Genomic DNA, 20,908 nt, shown 5'->3' on the forward strand with positions numbered 1-20,908 from the left:
CATCTCCGGAAATCCTGAACCCCCACATTCAGTTTCGTAAATTTAGATCATGCCAAGTCCAGCAGAGACAAAAAGCATTGTGCACATGGTTGTAATTACCCAACTTTTTTAATCTTTCTCTTGAAAACTGGCCGAAGACATCACAACAAAACATCTCAGTCCTTTTAAGGTTCATCCGAGGATGCCAGGGAAGATATATAAGAGAATTTCCAGGTAGCCTTTAAGTCTACATCATGCCCTATTGTGTAAAAAAAAGTATTTATGACCCTTAGGAAACCTTTGTGTGTTTGTGTTTGAACAGACAAAGGAGACAATTCAAAAGTCCCTGTCCCTGGTAAACACTGACTCTGCTTGTTGTCCCCCAAAGAGGTTTCAAGTGACTAACATGTCTCCACTCCGATAAACAGTGGTTCTTCAAGGGTCCTTTGAGGGCTAAATTGTCGTCATCACTGACTGAAGAACCATTTGAACATTGAGAAGTTTCTTTACCTCTACTGGCAGAACCATTAGTGGTACCATGTAACATCTGCTGGTTCTTTGTGGAATCAAATCGTGTTTTTTAAAGAGGTTTTAGCATTCGCTTTGATAGCACTACTAACAAAGCTACTACTACCCCTACAAACCTTTGAAGCAAATGAACTAAAGTACTGTATATTAAGTTCATGATTCAAAAGACGATCATGGGATGTCCTGTCCGACCACGACCCAAGAGTTTATTGATGTCTGAGTGGACACACTCGTAGGCGCAGATGGTTAGGGTAAATGTGACGCTGAATATGCTAGAACAATCCGGTTGCTGTTGTGGTCTGATTAAGTTTAGAAATGAAGCTGCATTACTTTTGTAACAGTAACAATACATTTGAACCGAGAACAAGCATGTTGCTTTTCTCATTTTGTTCAAGCCAAAGAGAATTTCCTCTGTAGAGCTACGCTGACACCATTTCTGTCGAGAGTGGTGAGATCAGCTCAGTAGGTAGCAACATCTGAGATGTGCTCAGCTGTCCTCACCAATATACCACCCAGATGGCCTCTCTCTCGATGTTAACTTCCTATCAGCACTTGTGGCAACAAAGCACAAGGATGTGTCAATCACAAGCACCAGTGGGCTGAAGTAGTAAATAGTAGGACTACTTGAACAGCAAACGTAAATTTAACACATTGTGACAGAGTAACACGCTCTTTATGCTTTGCTGCTAACTTCGTTTATTCGTAAATTGACTGCATTCATATGTAAGCAGCGTGCTGAGCTACATGACAGGCTGTGACATTAGATTTAGCACTTGAACTATGGCAACTCATCACAGTGGATTTAAAAAATGTTTTCATCTCTGCTCAAACTCTAATCGTGTCATTAATTTTCCTATTGATTTGCCATTGTTGGCCACAGCCTGATGTTAATGCAAATGCTGCTTAGCAATCATCAAAGATAATTTACGTTTGGTGAGACTCTTATCTCATCACTCAGGTAGCCTGAGGGGGTGTATTTTTTTTTTTCTTGCAGGGTGATGATAGTGGAGCCATGTTAGCCACAGTATGAAGGTTTAGCTGCTTGGCCCCTGTTATAACAACTCTAGGAGTCTTGAGGAATGTGGGTTTGTCGTGCAGTCCGTTACTACCCCCTCTCTCTCTCTCTCTCTCTTTCCTTGTCTCTGCTTCTCTCTGTGTCCCCTCCCCTCTCCCAAACAGGGCAATTCCCTAACTTTTCTCTTTTTCTCACAAGGCTACAGTTAAATATTCCATCCTGGAGCACATATCCTGTCTCAAATTCCGACTCTGGACTCCTTGACGCCAAGGCACTCCGAATTGTTGCAAGGTATTGTGTGCATTAGTGATCTCTGACAACAGTACAATCAAGTCATCAATAGCTTTGATGGTGACTATTGTTTGAAAAGCCCGTTGTTTCACGGGCATTATCTCTTAATGCATGTCTGTTCAGTAGATAGAGCTAAAGTTGCACGTTTGAGTTGCAGTAAGGTGGATGATAAATTTAACAATTGTTCCTAAATGGATGAAGCGCGGAAGTTGCATATTTTGTTTGACCGGCTTTTTTTTTTTTTTTTCTTGGGAAACTGCATGGAAAAAAAACGACAGGCTAGTCACGTTTTACAGTTTGATCGCTCGCCTTGTTGGAGCTCTTTTAGTTTGGGAGAAGCTTTCCTGGCGAATAAAGTGGAAAAAAAACAACACACACTAACCTATTTTCCCATCTGGCATTAACTTGTGTTTCAGCGTGCAGGAGCTGATGTTGCGTTTTTTTTTTTTCTCCATTCATAAAGTTGCGGTGACACGCAGAGCTCGTTTCAGTGCTGCAATATTGTGGAAAAAACCGTATTTGTCCTTCTGTCAGCTTATATTAGACACCCTGCTTAGTGAGAGGCGTTAGATTTTTCAAGTGTAGCAGATGAAACTTGATATGCTTCATGGACTTGAAGTGTGTGTGTGTGTGTGTGTGTGTGTGTGTGTGTGTGTGTGTGTGTGTATGGATCTCAATAGTGAATCTACAGTAAACTTATTTCACTGTATGCTTTTGCATCTGACATTCATATTCCTCCACTAATGTAAAGTTGTGCTTTCATATGTTTTACTGTACGATTACAACAAATGTATTGTCCTGAGTGTTTAGATGAGTGAACACTGATGCAGGATGGATGCTTTCCTGCTTTATTTTGACAGCACAGTTTGGAGAAGTCCTCAGCAGAGCTCCTACTCGGTAATTGATCAGGCATTTCTTTTGTTCAACATTGATCCCGCCTCCATCCTCTTCTCTTATTGCAAGCAGCTACAACCACAGCTATTTTTTCTTCGTGTTTGAATGGGAAAATGTTTTTTTTTTTTTTTATCATTTGGTTTTCAAGAAGAAAATGTGCATCGGGTGATACAATAGATATCTGATAAATAAGGGCCATCACAGAGTAGTTGTTCCAGACATAAATTTTAACAGTTATTTGTGTTGGCATTAAGAATAGGAAACTATTAAATAATTATGGCCAATTCTTTTCACATTAGCATTTCTTTAACACCTTGCCAACCAACTTTTTTTCCTTTGTTTTGTTCCCTTCTTCTCTGCATGCTGGAGTGAGTTCACGGCTCATCTATCTCTCATCTTCCATAAAAATTTATCTGAGTCAGAAGGATTTGGAGCCATATTTCTTTTCTTTCCCTTTTCTTTGTCCAGCCCAGATATATAATGTGGTTGGACCCATGGCTTCAGGGCTGGAGGCTGGGTCTGCTGAGGTTGTATATCACCAGGGGCCCTCAGTTCACTCTTAAACCTGTGGTCTATAATGAGGTGGAGAAGAGAAAATAAACCTCATGGCTGTCCAATCCAGTCGGTCACTGGATGTTTTTCGATTTAATATACCCTAATGCACTTAGGATGGGCTGGTGAGACTATATATGCTATGTATGGGGCTAGAAAATCGGAAATAATTTGATTCCGAAATTCAGACTCTACAAGAAATGATAATGGGCGTAATTTAATTTTGTGACTTCATGTGGACGAGTAATTGGTCTTTGTTAATAGTTAAATGTCCCCACTCTTCTTTCTGACTGTGAAAAGTGCAATGGAGAGAGAGTCTTTTGAGCTAATTGATCATCTTCATGTGACCATTTAACTCTTACTTAACTCCTACGCCTCTCCTTTCGACCAACCTCCCTCCACTGTCTCTCTGGCTCCCTCTAGGCACATGGCTATGATTTAGGGCAGTGGTTCCCAGCTTTTACTGTAAATCAAAGCTCATGACTCATAACCCCTTGTAACAGTTTACATATATGGCATAATATGAGTCATGTTCCCCTTTTTTTATGTAAATAGTTTTAAGAGCCCTACGGAGGCATACATATGCAGTATTTCACAATAAAAACTAAAGTTGAGAGAGAGGTCAGAATAAAGATAATGTGTGCATCTCATTACCCCTCAGATTTATATGGCTGCCTATTCAGGGGTCTTGACCCCCAGTTTTGGAACCATTGACGAAGGAAAATACTGCAGCATGATGGATGCACTGATGGATGGAGGCTTGGAATGAAATGCACTGCCATGATGCTTAAAACATTGCACGTGTTGCAGTATATAAGTGGAGAGGCTTGTTTGCAGTGCAGTACCTCACAGCGCAAAAACAATCTCACTAAGACATGTTTCAATTAAAATAAAATTCTTTTCATTTTTAAAAAAAATGTAATATTCAACAGTTTTGGATATTGGACGTTAAGCATGTCTCTCTAATCAGTTTATGACTTCTCTCTCTGTAGTCTGCAGTTAGTACATAACAGTATTTGGTGTCCGTGGAGTGATAAACCACTTATGAGACTGCTTAGAAGTGCAGTAGTGAAAACAGATTGCTGGAAGTCAGGACTGAAGTGTCTCTATTTTCTGGCATGTTTTTCTTTAGTCACCTCCAACTCATGTGTTTTCTCTTATCTCAATATAACCACCAAAGGTATGATGTCCTTTTTACAAGATTTTTTAAGATTGGAAAATGTGTGAGGGTGATTTCAGCTGTATCACGAGGATAAAATTGATTCGATCCATTAGATCATTGATTTCCAAACAGATGTACTTGTGCCCGTGGGGTACTTCAGTAGGTGCCAGGAGGTATGTGGAAAACTTAATCTACTTAACTAGTAAATTCATAGTCTCCAGTAAACTGCCCATCAACCTGAGTCAGTTAATCCATGACACTTGAGATTGCTTAAAAACCAGTTAACAAAAAGGCAGAGAAGTTTAAATCGTTAGCGAAAAGTAACGGATAAATGTTTGAAACATTCAGCTTCTGCCACTCGTGCAAACTTGACCAAAAAGACTGCTGAATGAAAAACAGCAAAAGGAGCCGCTTTTATATAATTAATGGCGTCAAATAATAGCCAATTTATAATCCATTTCCATGGACTCATTTGTGGATATTGGAGCTCATCTCTCAGGGCCGTGGGGAAACATCTGACAAAAAAAGTTTTGTTGTTTCATGTGTCTCCTTTCTTCTTCTCTCCAGCCCCTACTCTGGAGTGCACACCAGTACTGGATCCAGGTCTAGGTCCCTCTACTCAGCCTGGGTCCACACATTCAACAGAGAAATCAGAGAGTGAGCAGTAACACGGAGGTGCTGCGGTTGGAGGGATAGCCAGACGGGCCAATGGGATCAGGGAAGCTGGCTCAGGTGCTGCTGAGATGGGCGGCGGTGTGTCTTGCGGCGGTTCATGTGGCATGTGGTCAAACTGGGAATGGACCGTACCAAGCTAGCCGCTTCACCGGCACTGTGGACCAGAGAGAGGTGCAGCGGGTTCGACGCCGTGGCCAGGAAACACTGAGAGGGTAGGGATGAGAGACTATGTGTGTGTCACTGTGAAAAATCCAAATGAGTAGCAATGCGTAACACAGTTTGGTATTGATTTTGTTCATATTACACTGTAGACGCATTCGTAAGAAGAGTGCTGAAATGAAGAGAAGACAATCGAGTTTGGTTTTGCATACACAACTCAAAACATTTGTTGCTCTATCTGGAGAAGGTTTAAAATATAAACGACTTTCCCCTCTCTGCTTTCCTGGCAGCTCTCCTTCAACTGCTGTGCTTCCTGGGCTGAGGCCAAGCTCGCCTTATACCAAATTATGCTGCTGAATACTACCACATTGTTTTCTCAAAAACAGCACATGTTCAACCATAACAGGCTGCTTGCCTCACTGAAATCTCCCAGTGTATTTACAGCAAATTGACATTTTCATGGGAAGAGAGGAAAAGGCAGCTTTCTATACATCTCATGAGGAGATGATGAGAGAAAAGCATGACCCAAATTCCCCTGCCTGTATTAGTTAAGCTGGAGAAAGTAGTTCAGGTCTTGCTGTGGGGGATATTGCTGGCCCCGGTGTTTTAAGTTAAGACAAGCGATGGGGAGAATGGAGTGTGTGGGTACATATGACCATACATGTATGCATGTGTATGTTTTTAAAGGTGTTGTTTATTTGAATGTCTGTATGTGGGGGGTATCTAGTGAAATTAACTACAGGGATCACATCACCTCTCACCAGCTGCAACCCCCCCCCCCCGTCCCTTCTCTCTCCTGCAGTCCAACTCTTCCACTTTGTTACCTAAACAGCATGAATCTGGGTGTGGGATGTATGTCAGTGTAGCAGAGAGTTTTCACTGTATATTTCGCCACTTCTCCGAAAACAAAGGATGTTTTGTTGGGGCCTGTTTTCAGTGTCTGCATCAGTTATTCCAATCATACTCCCATCTGTCCCAGCTTATGGTTCCCCCAGTGCCAAGCCACAGGAAATGAGGTATTCGTATCACCCGAGGGGGGTATGAAAAGGGGCATTTGTTTCACTGCTGTAGGTGACAAAAGCAGCAGAAGGAATAACAGATGACAGGAAAAATATGGAAGAAAGGAGAGCACATGAGGAAATGAGGGATGAGATGAAGAAGAAATTGAGAGCGATAGTGACGGAGATGGACAGAACTAATGAAAGTGGGTGAATTGTATTCAGTTGAGGCTTATTAATAACGCATGGTAAAGCACACATAGAGTCTAGAACTGGTGTTTTCTCTGAAAACATGTTCGGCCAGGGTTCCTGCTGCGTAATAGAAATAGATTTGTCTGCCTTTAGTTTGGTCAATATGGAAGGCATTTGTCAATGTTACATAAAGAAAGCTGTCCTCCCTCTTCATTTACGATGTTTTATGGAAAAGACTGCATGAACATGGCCTTCAACGCTTCTACTGTAATGTCCATTGTACTGTTTACAGCCACCATTATCCTGTTGGACACATCAAGTGTTCACTGGTACCACAAATTAAGCGATTGGCATTGAAATGAAGACATTAAATATATGTTCTGACTGAGCAATAATTCACACTCACAGTTTGACTAACAGACAGTGTGCGGCCACAGGAGAGAGAAAACAGGAGACCTTGCACAAAAGCGTATTATTCTCATCAAATAGTGTGTGGTTTCATGAGAACAAGTAACAAAAGCCTGCAGACTTTTTCCATTACATTGTTAAGTTGGAAACACTACTGTGTTAGGGGTGAAATGGTAGTTTTGTGTACTGAAGCAAATAGGTGATGAGATTGCACAGCATCATTGAAACTCCGGGTCTGTTAAGGCTAAAAAGCTCTGCTTGCACGCTGGGCTTCTGACCAATGTGAGTACCACAAACTGGAGTTATTTGACAAAATGTTCAACATCTTTTTGATTATTTTCATTGAATTTCTGGGTGTTGCCTAGTAACTGTCACTTGAATTATTCCGAAACTTTTAAAGTGCCTCCCATGCGCCGGCACAAGCTGGCCAAAGCAAATAGGCCTAATGTGTTGGATTTATTTTCAGTTACTGTTTGAGTGACATTGGCTGAAAACGATCACAGTTCATCTGAAATTGGGTAAAATTAGTCATCTACATCCAACCACCTCTGGACAGAAGCCTTAGGGTGAAGAAATCACATTTCTGATGAGTAAGTGAGTGTTTTGGCTGTTGATAAACCTTTGTGTAGTGTGGGCCAAATGTTTTTACACAGGAGTCGACAGATTTTACTACAACTCATTCATCCCGACAAACTATAATACGTGCAAACCCATGCTTGTGTCTTACCATAATCTTCATCTTAGTCGAGTCGAGTTGCACCAATCATGGGTTTCACATATTCCCTGTGTGGGAGATGGAGGGAGGTTAGTTTAATGATGGTCATTACACTGGCCTTGGGCTGGGGTGTAGTGTTTATTTGCTGGCTAGAGCTCCATATCCCCTGGTCTGTCTCTCATGGTGCCGGGTCTTATGCTGACTGACTCTGATTTATTGGCTCCTACAGCACACTGCAGCCTGGCATCAGTCCACTCAAGGGCGGCATCTGATCAGACCATAGCCTGGCTGGCTGGCTGGCTGGCCAGCTGCCTGCTCTGCTTTACTTGATGGGTGATTGACTGTCTGGTTGGTAGAACCAGAGAAGGAAAGTGTGAGGCAGAGACGGAGCATTTTTGCTTTTGATTTCTCTCACTGTTTTTCTAATGTTTCTAAGAGTCGAATATTTATAGTTTAATAAGATCTCTTATTTGTTAGAGTTGAAAGAATCCAGCCAAGTACTTCTTTTTGCAGCCACCCGCCTTATTAACTTAGCCCGGCTTTGCCCAGCTCTGCTGAGGAGAGACGCTTTGGATGCTGGCTAACTTGGCAGACAGTCAGCCCCAAAGCAGAGAATTAGATTTAGTCACTCATGTCCCTTCCAGAATAATATCAATACCACACCGATGGTCTGGATAGGGACCTTTATTTACAGTCCGCCTTGGCATGTGTTTAATTTGAAAAGGAATAAAAGCATTTCACTGTTTAGGACATCATTGGACAAACTTCTTCTATCTGAGTGTTTTGAGGACAAAGGAAAGTAAAGAAAAAGAAAGAAAAAGAAAAAAACTTGAGAAGAATTTATATTTGGGATGAGTGATTAATTGCCAGCTTCCCTTTCTGTTTTATGTGCATTAGGTTCCATTTTAGGTTTTTATGTGTCTGAATTTTATGATTACTGTATATGTGCAGGCTAAGACTGAGCTGTAAAGACGGGATTATCTGGGACCACTGACTGGCATGTGGTCTGTGAATAAAGTGGTTTCTACTTAATGTCAGAGTCTATGAAAAAGATTTAGTCATCAGTTTACTTCCCACATCTGACATTGCTGCACACATTGACATATACATAATCAAACAAACATCATATGCATGCCACATAAGACATTACACAAGCTTATTTATGTGTGTGATTTACAGTTATTTCTATAGCTGATCACAAACAACATTAGCTTTGGCACAAATCATCTGAGTTATGAAAGATCTTGGGTGATGACATACATTTTTATGGAAAACAGCAATATTCAAATGTCCCCTCTGGGATTCGTATGGTAGACCACAGTTTAAGTTTAATTGTGATAGAGAACTTTATCTCTGGAGACCTGTAGCTTGAGGTTAGTGAGGTAACTTCAGGTTTAACTAAATCCTATGACGGTGGGTTACTTCTTACTGAGGTAATTCACCATGGTAACTTACACTGAACTCCTAATCTGCTCTGGGGAAACTTCAGAGGATCAGAGCAAAACCTGTCAACAGCCCAATACTGACCAATCAGATAACTGGAAAAACTAAGTCATCATCCCTACAGGATCCCAATAGGAACAAAAGAGTTCACAATTAAGTGATAAATAATAACAAGCAGTACACATTTTCAGTCTAATCATCTTGCTGTTCCAGACCTTGCATGTGTCCATTCTGGTTTTAAAACAGAGCTTCTAATAAACGCATGGAGAGTTTATCACACTAAATAAAGTAAGAAGTAAGAAACTTAGCAATAAGCTATGTCATTTAGGCATGTATTTACAGTATATCCTTAGCCTTGGAAATATTTCTAGTGTTTCTTTCCAATTCTAGTTCCTATTCCTATACTATTTACATATCATCCAGTTGAGTAGTAAATGTCACTATAACTGAATTTTCCAGCTTTTCATGTCATATGAAATACTTTATTCATGGTTCTGTTGATGTTGCTTATAATTAACAACTCCGCCTCTTTCACATGAACGTGCTTGTAGTCAAAGAGGAAAACCTAGAGTTAACCGAGCTAAATGATAACCAGCTTTGTAGTACCGGTTATCCAGTTCGGTTAAGCCAGACGATGGAAGGTTTCCTGGGTGTGTTGAACTTGCTTCATAGTACAGGCCTTTGTTGTCTCTCAGCCAGAGGAGTCAGCTCAACAAACACAAGCAATTCCCCTTCTCTGTTACACTGCCAACAATCTTTCACTCTTTCCCCCTTTATCTCTGTATCTCAATTAAATTCAATTATACTTCTTTAAAGGAGATACTTTTAAGTTTTTGCTATTGCTACATTGCCAACGTTATTAACCCATTAACAGATGTTTACAGCATCAAATGTCATTCCTTTAATTACCAAGAGCTGTTCCAGCAGTCTAAAAAAAAAAAATTCAGATTCCATCACTTCTTTTCCTCTACTTAAGTTAGCATGCTAACCAGTTAGCTTTGGCACGGTTGGCCCATCTCATCACTCTCTGATACTGAGTCAATAGTGTCCAGTAGGCTGCCCTGAAGAAATAACGCTGCTCAGAGGACATATTATAACTTCTTGTCTTTTAAGACAGCTGAAGCTCTTGGCAAGACTGGTAAGTAAACAGCTGTTAATACTAATGTTGGCTATGTAGCAATAACAACACTTAGCCTATACAAATAACTCCTTTAATGGCATGAGTTTAGCAGGACAACATTGCCAAGACAAGAATGTATCAACTGTTTCTCTTGTTTCTATCACTATCCGAGAAAGTGAGCACTATACTAACAGTACAGTTTTGAGATATTTTACTTGAATGTTTCTATTTCGTGAGATGTCGTACTTCAACTTCACCTCAGACTGAAATATTGCACTTTGTCCGTCACTGCATATATCTCGGTCTGGCTACTATCCTCTGCTGATAAGGACTTTACAGTTAACATAAGGCAAATTCACAAAATATTTTCAACATAACTATTTCTTTCCTTCCCTTCCGCTGTCCTGCCTTTTCCCCTTCTTTTTTCCACTTTCCCTTCATTTACCCTTGTAATTTTCTGTCCTTCCTTTCTTTCGTTGCTTTCTTCAGCTCCTGCTTTCTTCACCTCTACTGAAGTTAATGCAGAATTTTATTTTCTTAGTGGCATAATATGTATTCCACCACTGATTAGTATCCATCTCTCTTATCACCATCTGTAGTTGGGTCATCGACTATACACTACATTCCTTTATCATCCCCACTCCTCTATCTGATAGGAGAGCAACAGGCCCAGGTGTTGCTAGAGGCAGCAATACGTTTACGAGTTGTCCTGAGGGGGGTCAGATACCAGGCAGATGACCTTTGACCTATGACCAGTACCCTGACGCACACATACACGGACACAGACACCTGACCTGGAGTCCTGGCAACTGTGAACTTCTGGGCTGTTTCTTTATGGAAACAGACTGTCTGTAGTCATTTTCCATGCCTGCCCAGCTCTGCCTTTCCTTGTAGGTCAGTGGAGCCTCTGCTCTGAACTGCCATAACCTTTGACCCTGTGGATTCCTGCATGGGAAGAGGACCCTCAGGCTACAGCCTCGTAACAGCCTTGTTGATTTTGCATTTTCTAATTTTATAACTTGCTAAAACCCAAAGAAACCACAACCACGGAGAAAATTAGATTTGCAACTAGGAAAGGAAACGGTGAAAACATGCATTGAAAATTTGAATTTGCCAGACACAAACGTGACTGATTAATATACCTAGTTTTATGTCATCAACAGTCCAAAACCCAAAGATATTCAGTTTACCATCTTATATGATAAAGAAAAGCAGCAAATTACAGCAATCTGAAAAAGCATTTAGCATATTTATATAAAATGTTCAGGCTCTAAAATTAGTCTTAGTTAAATGAGTTTCTTGAAATTACAAGATAAGTAATAATAACAGTAAGATAAGTGGTACTGTGTGATTATTGTGGTTATAGAAGCCTACTCTGAAAAACTCTACAATACTGCAGTCCCTTTCGACTTTGAACTCTGACTACAGAAACCCCTTTTTTTTTTTTTTCTTCTTCATATTTCCCCTTGGATGAGGTGGCACCCATTTTCCTTTTATTACTATTAATGGCAGTTAATGAGCGATCCACGGGCCGGGAGGCAACTTCAAAGGCCGCAACATGGCCACAGAAGAGTTAATCTCCTTTAGATTGTGCCCTGAGAACAGTAGGACATTTCAATATTGAGGAAAACCCCTGGGGCTTAAACTCTTTTTTTTTATGGCTGTCTTTCATTCTGTTTTACTTCAGTCCACTGTCTAAAGCTTCGTCTCTGTGATAGGAGACCAGGCGTTGACCTGGAGGAAAGAGAGAGAGAGAGGCAGAGAGAGAGGAAGAATAACAAACCACAGCACCTCAGGGTCAGACCCCTATAATCCTTCATATATTGACATCCCCCAGGTCTTTAACAGTGGAAAATCTTCAACGCTTTGTGAAGAAATAGATCAGGGAAGAAGTTTGGTTCACTGCTCATTAAGTGTTGGAATGCTGATGTCTCGCTCTGTACATTTCTGACGTTTTTTCGAAGCCCTGTTTAGTTTGTGTGTTTGCCCCAGAAATTCAACCCCCACCAAGGGTCTGGCCTGTTCTTGCTTATGCTGCTCTCTCCCTCGTTTCCATATCCTCCGTTTTCCGCTCCCACTCCTCCTCCTACTTCCTCCTCTTCTCAACATAAACTTGTTTTGCTTTCCCTCCCACTGATCTCCTGTTCTTTTCCCACCGTCCTCTCTTCACTCCTCCTAACCGCCATTTCTCTCACTCCGTTCGCACTTTCTCTCTAAAGCCAACCCTCACGTTTCAGTTTCTGGAAATGTCCCAAAGAACCCACTGCTTCTGTATTTTCTCCCTTTTCTGTTTTATTTTTATCTTTCGTTTTTGTCTGGCCACCAATTTTACCTACATAAATATCTCTCGTCTGCTTGCCCACCTGTTTGTCTGTCTCTCTGCCCCCCCACATGCCATCTGGTAATGTGGTTGGAGGTGTGCTCTGCTCTTCATCCATCAGAGATTCAAACCACAGCTGTCATCTCCCTGGTGACAGCCCGGGGTTACTACGGATACTGTCTGGTGAGGAGGAGACGCAGGTCATCTCTTTCACGCAGGAGGAACTTGAGAAGTTCATCAGGGTTGACACTTAATTTCCCACTTTAGCACTGTTCTTCTAATCGCCCTGTTTTGAACGCTTATTCAAAAACTGCTCAGTCATGTTAACTTTTACTGCTTTTGAAATGATTAATCAATTAATCAATTAGCTAATCTATGGAAAATGTATTGACAACGATTTTGATAATAGATTAATTGTTTAAAGGAATAGTTCTACTTTTTTAGGAAATGCTGTACTTGTCATTCCCTAGAGTCTTTGGTAGTTGCCTCGTACCTTGTCCCAAGAAATTGCCTGGCATGTTACTCTATGGAAAAAGTTTGAATTGTCGCTTTTTAACTTTGGTTTTCACATGACTTAAACAAACAAAATATATTATATTGATTAGTGAGCTTTAGAGGTGCTGGTAGGTGGATAATGGAACAGAATCCGGTTAGATGTGTCCTCCATTTCCAATCTTTATCGTAAGCTAAGCTACCAGCTATAGCTGCTGGTTCATACAGGAGAGTGGTATCTTCTCATCTAACTCTCTGCAGGAAAATGAATAAGCATATTTCCCGACTACTGTTCCTTCAAGTCACTAAACAAGCAAAAAATGTAAACCAGTGGTTGCTTCTAGCCTCTTAAATCTGTGGATTTGCCTTTCTAAAATTTATATTGTAACTTTGGCTTTTGGACTGCTGGTTTGACAAAATAAGAAATGTAAAGTTTCACTGTTTTTGAAATAATTGACAAACTAAAACTGCTACAACTAATATGCAGCAAGTTGTATGACTTGAATAAAAATGACAGTTTTAGTTAGTAAAAGTACTCATGTTTCAAGAAAAATAACCAAAATGAAGATGTAAAAGCTTTCCCTTTAAGAAGCAACATTGGTTTATACATCATGGTCACTTTACTTGCCATGAGGTGTACCACTCACCCTGTGAAAACACTTGTAAAATATCTTCTGTGGCTCTAGAAGCAGCTTTGCAAAGTTTGAAAAAAAAAAAAAAAGTCAAATGTTGTCATCAGGATTAAACCTGTGCCATATGTTGGAGACATAGAGTGTGAAACAGACACTCAATCAACAGTTGAGTTGCATCATGAGAAAGATGTAGAATCCAGTGTTTGTGAAGCTTGATTCAAACTAGTGACTACAAATCAGAATATCCTAGCCTCTGCTATACCAACTTCTGACTTTAAAAAAAAACAAACATTGTCACCAGCAAGTCCCTCGACTCTATGAAAGTGCAATACTAAATCCCCGGGTAGCCTTTTAAAGACGTGTTAAGTTGTTGTCTAACTTCACTAGTCCTTGGTCAGCGTCTGAAAACATAGGGTAATCTAGCGTTACCTTAAACAGTCATAAATTATGTCCTGGGGGCAGAAATGGTCTAGACTAAGGAGATGTGATCCCTGTGGCAAATGACTTTACCATGAGCATCTGGATCACGCTTTTTCCCAATTTACCAAGCTGTGGTCACTCAGTTCCTAGTCATGCCATCAGCAAATGCAAACAACTAACCACTATCGCAGATGACCACAGATATACCCGTTATTATACGCTTTGAAAGGTCACTAAGGATATCATTACTACAACCACATAGTTGGAATCCCTTCAGCTTGTTAAATGGCTTTATGCAGCGACTTGGGATATTTCTCTTTTGTGAACACAATGATTTGTGCACACTTCCTTAGTGCGTGGATCTGGGCTTTGGGATTGATGCATGTTGGGATTTTTACTCCATTTCTAAATAAACTGAGTTATAAGTGGGTGTGTAATTATTCATGGACGATAAAAAGTGAAACTGAAGTCCACTTTGCATCAGCTTGTAAGGCAGCTGCAGACTTCAGTACCGCTGCTTGTTTATGTGTGTGTTTGTGCGTGTGTGAGCCGAGTCAGTCGTCTTGAGATGTGGTTTAGCCATTTCCTCAAAGGAATACTTTGTGGCTAACCTGTCAGGCCATCAAGCACTCCATACGCCATTATGACTCTTACATATGTCAGGCAGGGTCAAAGTTCCCTGCAGACTCTCCACCAGTAGGAATCAGAGCTGACTGAGAGGGGTGGGCAGCGATGGGGAGCAGCACTGGATATTTGCCAGAGAACAGCACAGCCAGGCATGGAATTTGGGAGAAAGGACTTTATACATCCTGTCCTTCCAAGTTTAAATTCACCCTTGAATGAAAACAAAATGCTCCTCCTCATGTTGTAGGCCCCTCGCATTTCCTTTCCCTCCTGCCCTCTCTGAAAATACCTCCATCCATCACCCGAGGAGGCTTTGTATCAAAGTTTGTTATGTTTATTCTAAAAGCAGGGGCTGTGCAGGTCTTGGGCAGCTCAGAAAATAACTCATAACTGTGTGTATTTGTTTAGGGGTTTTACTGAAATATGTTTGGGAGGTCTGGGTGAGTAGTGAATTTGTTTGTTCTTTCTTTTTGTCTCTGTCAGACCCAATGTGTGTGGCTCTCGCTTCCATTCATACTGCTGTCCAGGCTGGAAGACTCTGCCGGGAGGCAACCAGTGTATTGTTCGTAAGTTGCTTCATCCTTAAATCCTCGATACCACAAAGCCCAGTGGAAAAGATAACAAACAGACTTGGGATAATTCTGCTTGTATCATTATCTTGAAAAATGAATGAACCAATTAAATTCACTCCACTCCACTCTCCTTTCCTCTCCTTTCCTCTCCTTTCCTTTCCTCTCCTCTCCTCTCCTCTCCAGCAATTTGCAGGAATTCGTGTGGCGATGGCTTCTGTTCCAGACCCAACATGTGTACCTGCTCGAATGGCCAGCTCTCTCCCAGCTGTGGAGCAGGAGCAGGAGGTCAGTAGTGCCGCTCTTTACACACACATAACTTTATCTTCATCTAACATCAAACCCATCATAATGTGGCAACAAATAAACAGAATAAAGTAAGTGAATAGCTGTTTATCTGCATTCGATACATTACATCGCATTTATCTTGGACAGGACGAATCAGGAGCAGCAGTGTCTTGCTCAAGGATACTTTGACACATTTTTGGGAATCAACATCATTGCTGTAAGAGCTGAGGCAATTAGTCAATTATTCTACTTTTACACTATTAGCAGCAACAATTTTGATAACTGAATTGTCATTCGATTAATTTTTCAAGTATAAATTCCAAACAGTCTCCAGGTCCCCGTTTTTTGTCTTATGTGATAGAAAATGATATGATGTGATATTTTCAGGTTGTGGAAAGTTGTTTGGACAAAATAAGACATTTGATGATGTTAGGTTTAACCCTATTATGATTATACGTGTTTTTAAATTATGATTTTTTTTTTTTTAATATCTTCTGATATTTTATTGACCAAATGTTTAATCAGTTAATTCAAAAAGAATTTGCCAGATTGACTGATAATTAAAATAATCAATACTTGCAGCCCTAAACCATATGATGAAATGGATAGTTTGACATTTTTGTAAAGATGCTTATTCACTTTTCTGGCAGAGAGTAAGATGTGAAGATTTAAGCCATTGTCATATCTATGAAGCCACAGCCAGCAGGAGAGTTAACTTAACCCAGCTAAGTCTAAAGATAACATGAGTCTGCCTACCAGCACTTCCAAATGGCTGGTTACCTGGCAACTGCCCCCAGCCAAAAAATAGTGCAAAACACAAACCCGCACACAAAGTGGGGGATTTATGTATGGATTAAACAAACTGGGTGTCATGTAATGTGTTAATTAGTGCGCTTTAAACGTGCTGGTAGTCAGAGTTTAATTACTTTGGACAGACCCAAGCTAGTTGTTTCTCCCTGTTTCCAGTCTTTGTGCTTAGCTAAGCTAACTAACTTCTGGCTATAGCCTTTGGCCTTTTCGGCACCTTATCTGATTCCTTACTCTACACAAGTAGTGGCAGAATAAACCAGTAGATCATTGTTGTAATGCAAAGTATTGAAACAGTGCATTCCCATTATTTTTCCAAATAGCCTCGAGCTGTATCTCACTTTACTGTGTGATCCTGCTAAGTGGCCTAAACTGCTGACCAAATGATGTTGCCTGTTACACTGAACAGTTTCAGCTCCTACTTATTCAATTGCTCTGCTATTTTCCAAAGGTAATGGTTCCACCCTTCTCTCAGGGGAGCCAGAATAGTACTGTAGCCAGTGTAATAGTAGTGTATAGAGCCCCGGGCCTGTGCTAAAGCCTGCAGGTCACAGGGTTTGTCAGGATTAAAGCAAAGAGTCTGGCTGCCCCAGCTGAGTCTGCTGGGCTTAGTTACAGACCACTCAGGATGTGTGTGTGTGTGTGTGTGTGTGTGTGTGTGTGTGTTTGTAGTAGAGGTGTTTTACAGCACACGCAGAGTGTGTGAAATCTCATTTGTCTTAGTGAGATTAGTGAAATGTGTGCAGGGTTTAAATATGAAGGTAATATGTGCAGGACATGCCGAAAACATTTTTGTTAAGCTGCACTTTGGGACCATGCAAAGTGTGTGTCAATGTGTGTATTAAGTAGCATGCGATGTGTTCAGCTTCACCGCTTTAATAGGCCAAAGTCAGCTCGTCAGTCACGCCTAGCCCCTGCCAGACCCCTTTCACATGCTCACATTCCATTAAGCCTGCTAACACACATACTGTACGTAGACACTTACACTCTTATTAAACAAACAGAAACAAAAAAAAAATGTACATGCACACGCTCGCACACAGTGAGCATCAGTTGGCTGTGACCCAGAGGTGTAAAACGGGATCTGTTCCAGCCATAAGTAAAGACAACCCTTAGAGGAAGGGCACGGAGGGTGGGGTGAAGAAAAACAGCCTCTGACCTGTGTGGCAGGATACGCACAGATCTCCTGCAGAGTCAGTGCTTTGGCAAGAGCTATGAAGTCATGTTCCTAAGAGACAGGAACGATGTGAAAAAGTGAAGTGATAAATTGGAGCAAGAGCTTAGCAGACCTGAGCCGAACTGATTGTCACACTTTGTCATTCTCAGCTTTCCTCACCTGGGATTTATGGTGGCTTTTTTCGACAGGGTTACAGGCAGTGGAGAGGCAGGAAATGAAGCCGCTGAGATGCTGTATGATCAGTTCATTAGTAGTTTTGAATAATGCTTGAATGGCCTGTTAAGAGTGGTGTTTATCACTTGGAAAGACTTTCCTCTGGCCTCTTTGTCAGTGAATGTCAGAGGTCAAATAGCTTCATGACCTGAGATAAACTAATAATCCATCAGTGTAACCATGCGTAACCATGGAGGTCACTTTATGTGGAAATGCTTTGCCATCTCTTCAATCAATTAGTGGTTTTAAACATGAATTTATAATCCCTATAACCTAAATATGTATCTGTTACTTTGCTCACCATCTTATGTTTAACTGCTTCTGAACTAATCTCGACTATTGTAGTCGGATGTTTCCAACTGTCTTCGCTACATTTTATATTTGGTTATAAAGCTTTGATTTGAAGTCCCACTGAGCCACACTCACTGTTTTAGGTGTGTCCAACAAATTACTTTAGCTGAAAATTGTTTTCGCAACATTATCTGTCTCTGAGGCTTTAGGCCATGCCAAGAGCAGGCAAACACCCTACATCGTAGATCTTGTCTTCCCGAATGTGCTAACTCCCAAATTCAGCTTTTGGAGAGAGTCCACCCTTTAATAGGATAATTCAGTGCAGTTGGAAATAAATTGCAGCTCTATAGAGATCCGTTTGGAAACACCAATTTCCTCTGCCTTAATTATACAGCCTGATTCTAGCACCCTGGTTCACTGGGTTATAGATAGCATCTTCATGTCTCGTGTCTTGCCTGTGGAATGCAGAGGTTTAAATAAATCAGCAACAGATTTGTGGTTTTCTACATGTTATCCACATGTCTGTGATTATTGTTATGTCCATACAGATGGTTGTATATGATTTTTTCTTTTACGACTCTTCCTGGAAGCTTTGTTGTTTTCGATTAACAATACAAGCACGTGTTCCGGTGCATAGCCTGGCACACCTTAAGAAATTGACATGAAACCGAATTTTTGAAAAGCCATGGTGGCATAGTAACTGCATAAGTCACATTTACTGATAACGCTGGTCACGTATCGTAACCTGGTAGGAAAATTTCTGGGCTCAGTTCAAAAGAAAGTCTTCACGACTGCGGAGATAAACCCAATAGCCACAGCTCTTAGAGGGCAAAGTCTATATGAAATAGATCCTATAGAAACATGTCACTTCCCAGACAAAAAGGGTTAGTGTTGTAAGTCACCCTTGAAAGAAACCCGCTGACAGTTTAGAGCAGAGCAGCTGTGCTGACGATCGTATAGGGTTGTCTTTATAACCTTGTCTTCCCATAACCATAATTACAAAATCATTACCACGGATGTTCTCGCCCTAATGCTGAGAAACAGCTGTCTTCAGACTGACAGGCTTCCACTGGCTATTGACTAGGAACAGTGGTGAGTGCTGGGAAAACAGGGAGGGCCTTTTTAATTAGAAGCCATGCTGCTCCACTCCATGAAAAACAAGGTGCAGGACTCTGAATTTCCTAAAATGGAAAGAAATCTTTGCATTTGGATGACAACTGACTTTGACAGCATCTTATGCAGCTTTGTTTCATTACATTGCCCATCCATGCTGAAACTGCAGCTGACTTGTCCCTGGGGTGTGTGTGTGTGTGTGTGTGTGTGTGTGTGTGTGTGTGTGTGTGTGTAAATCAGGACAAAACACAGCTATAAAGCTCCTCGGTTTTCCATCAGACACACATGCACCCATACACACACACACACATACACACATTCAACACACAAGCCTGGACTTCCTGTGTTTCGCAGCCTCTCGTAAAAAACACCCAGATGTGAGCAGCTCACCAACGACACTACCAGAATACAGAGGTGCATTGTGGTGCTGTAAAGCAACACCCAGCTCCTTTTGCTCAGTGTCTGGAAGACACACACACACACACACACACACACACACACACACACACACACACACACACACACACACACACACACACACACACACACACACACACACACACACACATCCCCCCATGCTGCTGCTCTGCACGTGCAGCTTTCCAGGCACAGGTCATTGGGGCAAACCATCTCCCTCCACCTGCGGGGGATGGAGTGCCATGAGGAGGGGGAGGGAGGTGCAAAGTTTGCCAATGAGATCATCTTCTCTCTCCGAATGTGCTTGTTTGCTTCCTTCTCCTCCTTCTCCCATCTAGTTCCTGTTACATAAAAAACACGACATGAACTTACTCTCTCGTACACCACCAATATATCTCCATCTTTCCAGCACCTGACCCATCATCCTCTATTCCTGAGGGCAGAGAGTTCAGTGGGCAGAGAGACTCTTACTGCAATGTTTCTTTTCCAATCAACCCTTAGCCAAACTCTTTCACCATACTTCCTTGACCTATTTAGAAATACGTTTTTGTGGGGAGGGGAACTTGTTGAAAAATGGATGAGCTTACCCAAGTTGCCCTCAGCTTTGGGGGAGTCTGGGTTACAGCGCGCTGGAACAGTTTTCTCCAAGGTTTGTTCCACAGCAGGGAAAACTGAAATCACTCAGTGCAATCATTATTCATGTTTCACATCACTGCTCCTTTTGTTGGCCTGAGAGAAGAAAAGCGAGTCAAAAGAGCGTACAGCGTTAACCTCATGTCTTGAACAGAGCTGAGGTTGAAACCTGAGAAGAAGAAGTGACCGAGCTCCCATGAGAGCGAATGAGAAGAAGAGAAAGAGACAGCACACTAGTACACTAACCTATAAACCCAGCCTGCCCCAGAGTCCCAAACTATTTGCTTTAATTTATAACCACATGTTGCTATGAGATGCAATCCAGACAAAAAGTAGTTTCTGCCAAATCTGTACGTAGAGTCTGCCAAGTGTTGCACAAGAGAAAGTTAACTGGAACTTCTTCTAGACTTTAGATACATTAAATATGTGGAGGAATGAAAGCTTGGTTGACAGTTGCAGCGAATCACACACTCTGCCTTGCATTTACGGAAACTCCGCAGCACAGGATCCACATCCAAGATATTTGGTTTGACTCATGTAACTGAAGTCTATACTATGTAAGCTGCCAGTAAGGCGGTGTAGGTGATCACAATGAAAAACTACCTTAGAGTATATTCACTCACCGTGACTCACACAAGTCATATTAAGTGTGTTTGGGTACAGTCAGAATAAGTGGGTGGATTATAGTGGCTGAAATGCCTCCTGTTGGCAAGTGTGCAAACTCAGAAAGTCTCATTAGACAAACTCAGCTACGGGGAAGCTCAGCCATTTCCCCTCTGCT

The 20,908-nt window shown here is 41.4% G+C and overlaps 1 protein-coding gene across 1 annotated transcript in view; it reads left to right on the plus strand.

Moving 5' to 3' along the window:
* The first annotated feature begins 1,481 nt into the window (after window positions 1-1,481).
* Window positions 1,482-20,908, plus strand: part of fbn2b (fibrillin 2b) — a 67,733-nt gene continuing 48,306 nt past the window's right edge. Inside the window, exons 1-4 of the mRNA XM_056378171.1 lie at window positions 1,482-1,813; window positions 4,989-5,308; window positions 15,103-15,185; window positions 15,375-15,476. Coding sequence (XP_056234146.1) covers window positions 5,130-5,308; window positions 15,103-15,185; window positions 15,375-15,476 — 364 coding nt within the window. The 5' untranslated portion in view covers window positions 1,482-1,813; window positions 4,989-5,129. The remainder of the gene's footprint in view (window positions 1,814-4,988; window positions 5,309-15,102; window positions 15,186-15,374; window positions 15,477-20,908) is intronic.

Source organism: Seriola aureovittata, chromosome 6 (genome assembly GCF_021018895.1).
Source record: "Seriola aureovittata isolate HTS-2021-v1 ecotype China chromosome 6, ASM2101889v1, whole genome shotgun sequence".
Classification (NCBI taxonomy): domain Eukaryota; kingdom Metazoa; phylum Chordata; class Actinopteri; order Carangiformes; family Carangidae; genus Seriola; species Seriola aureovittata.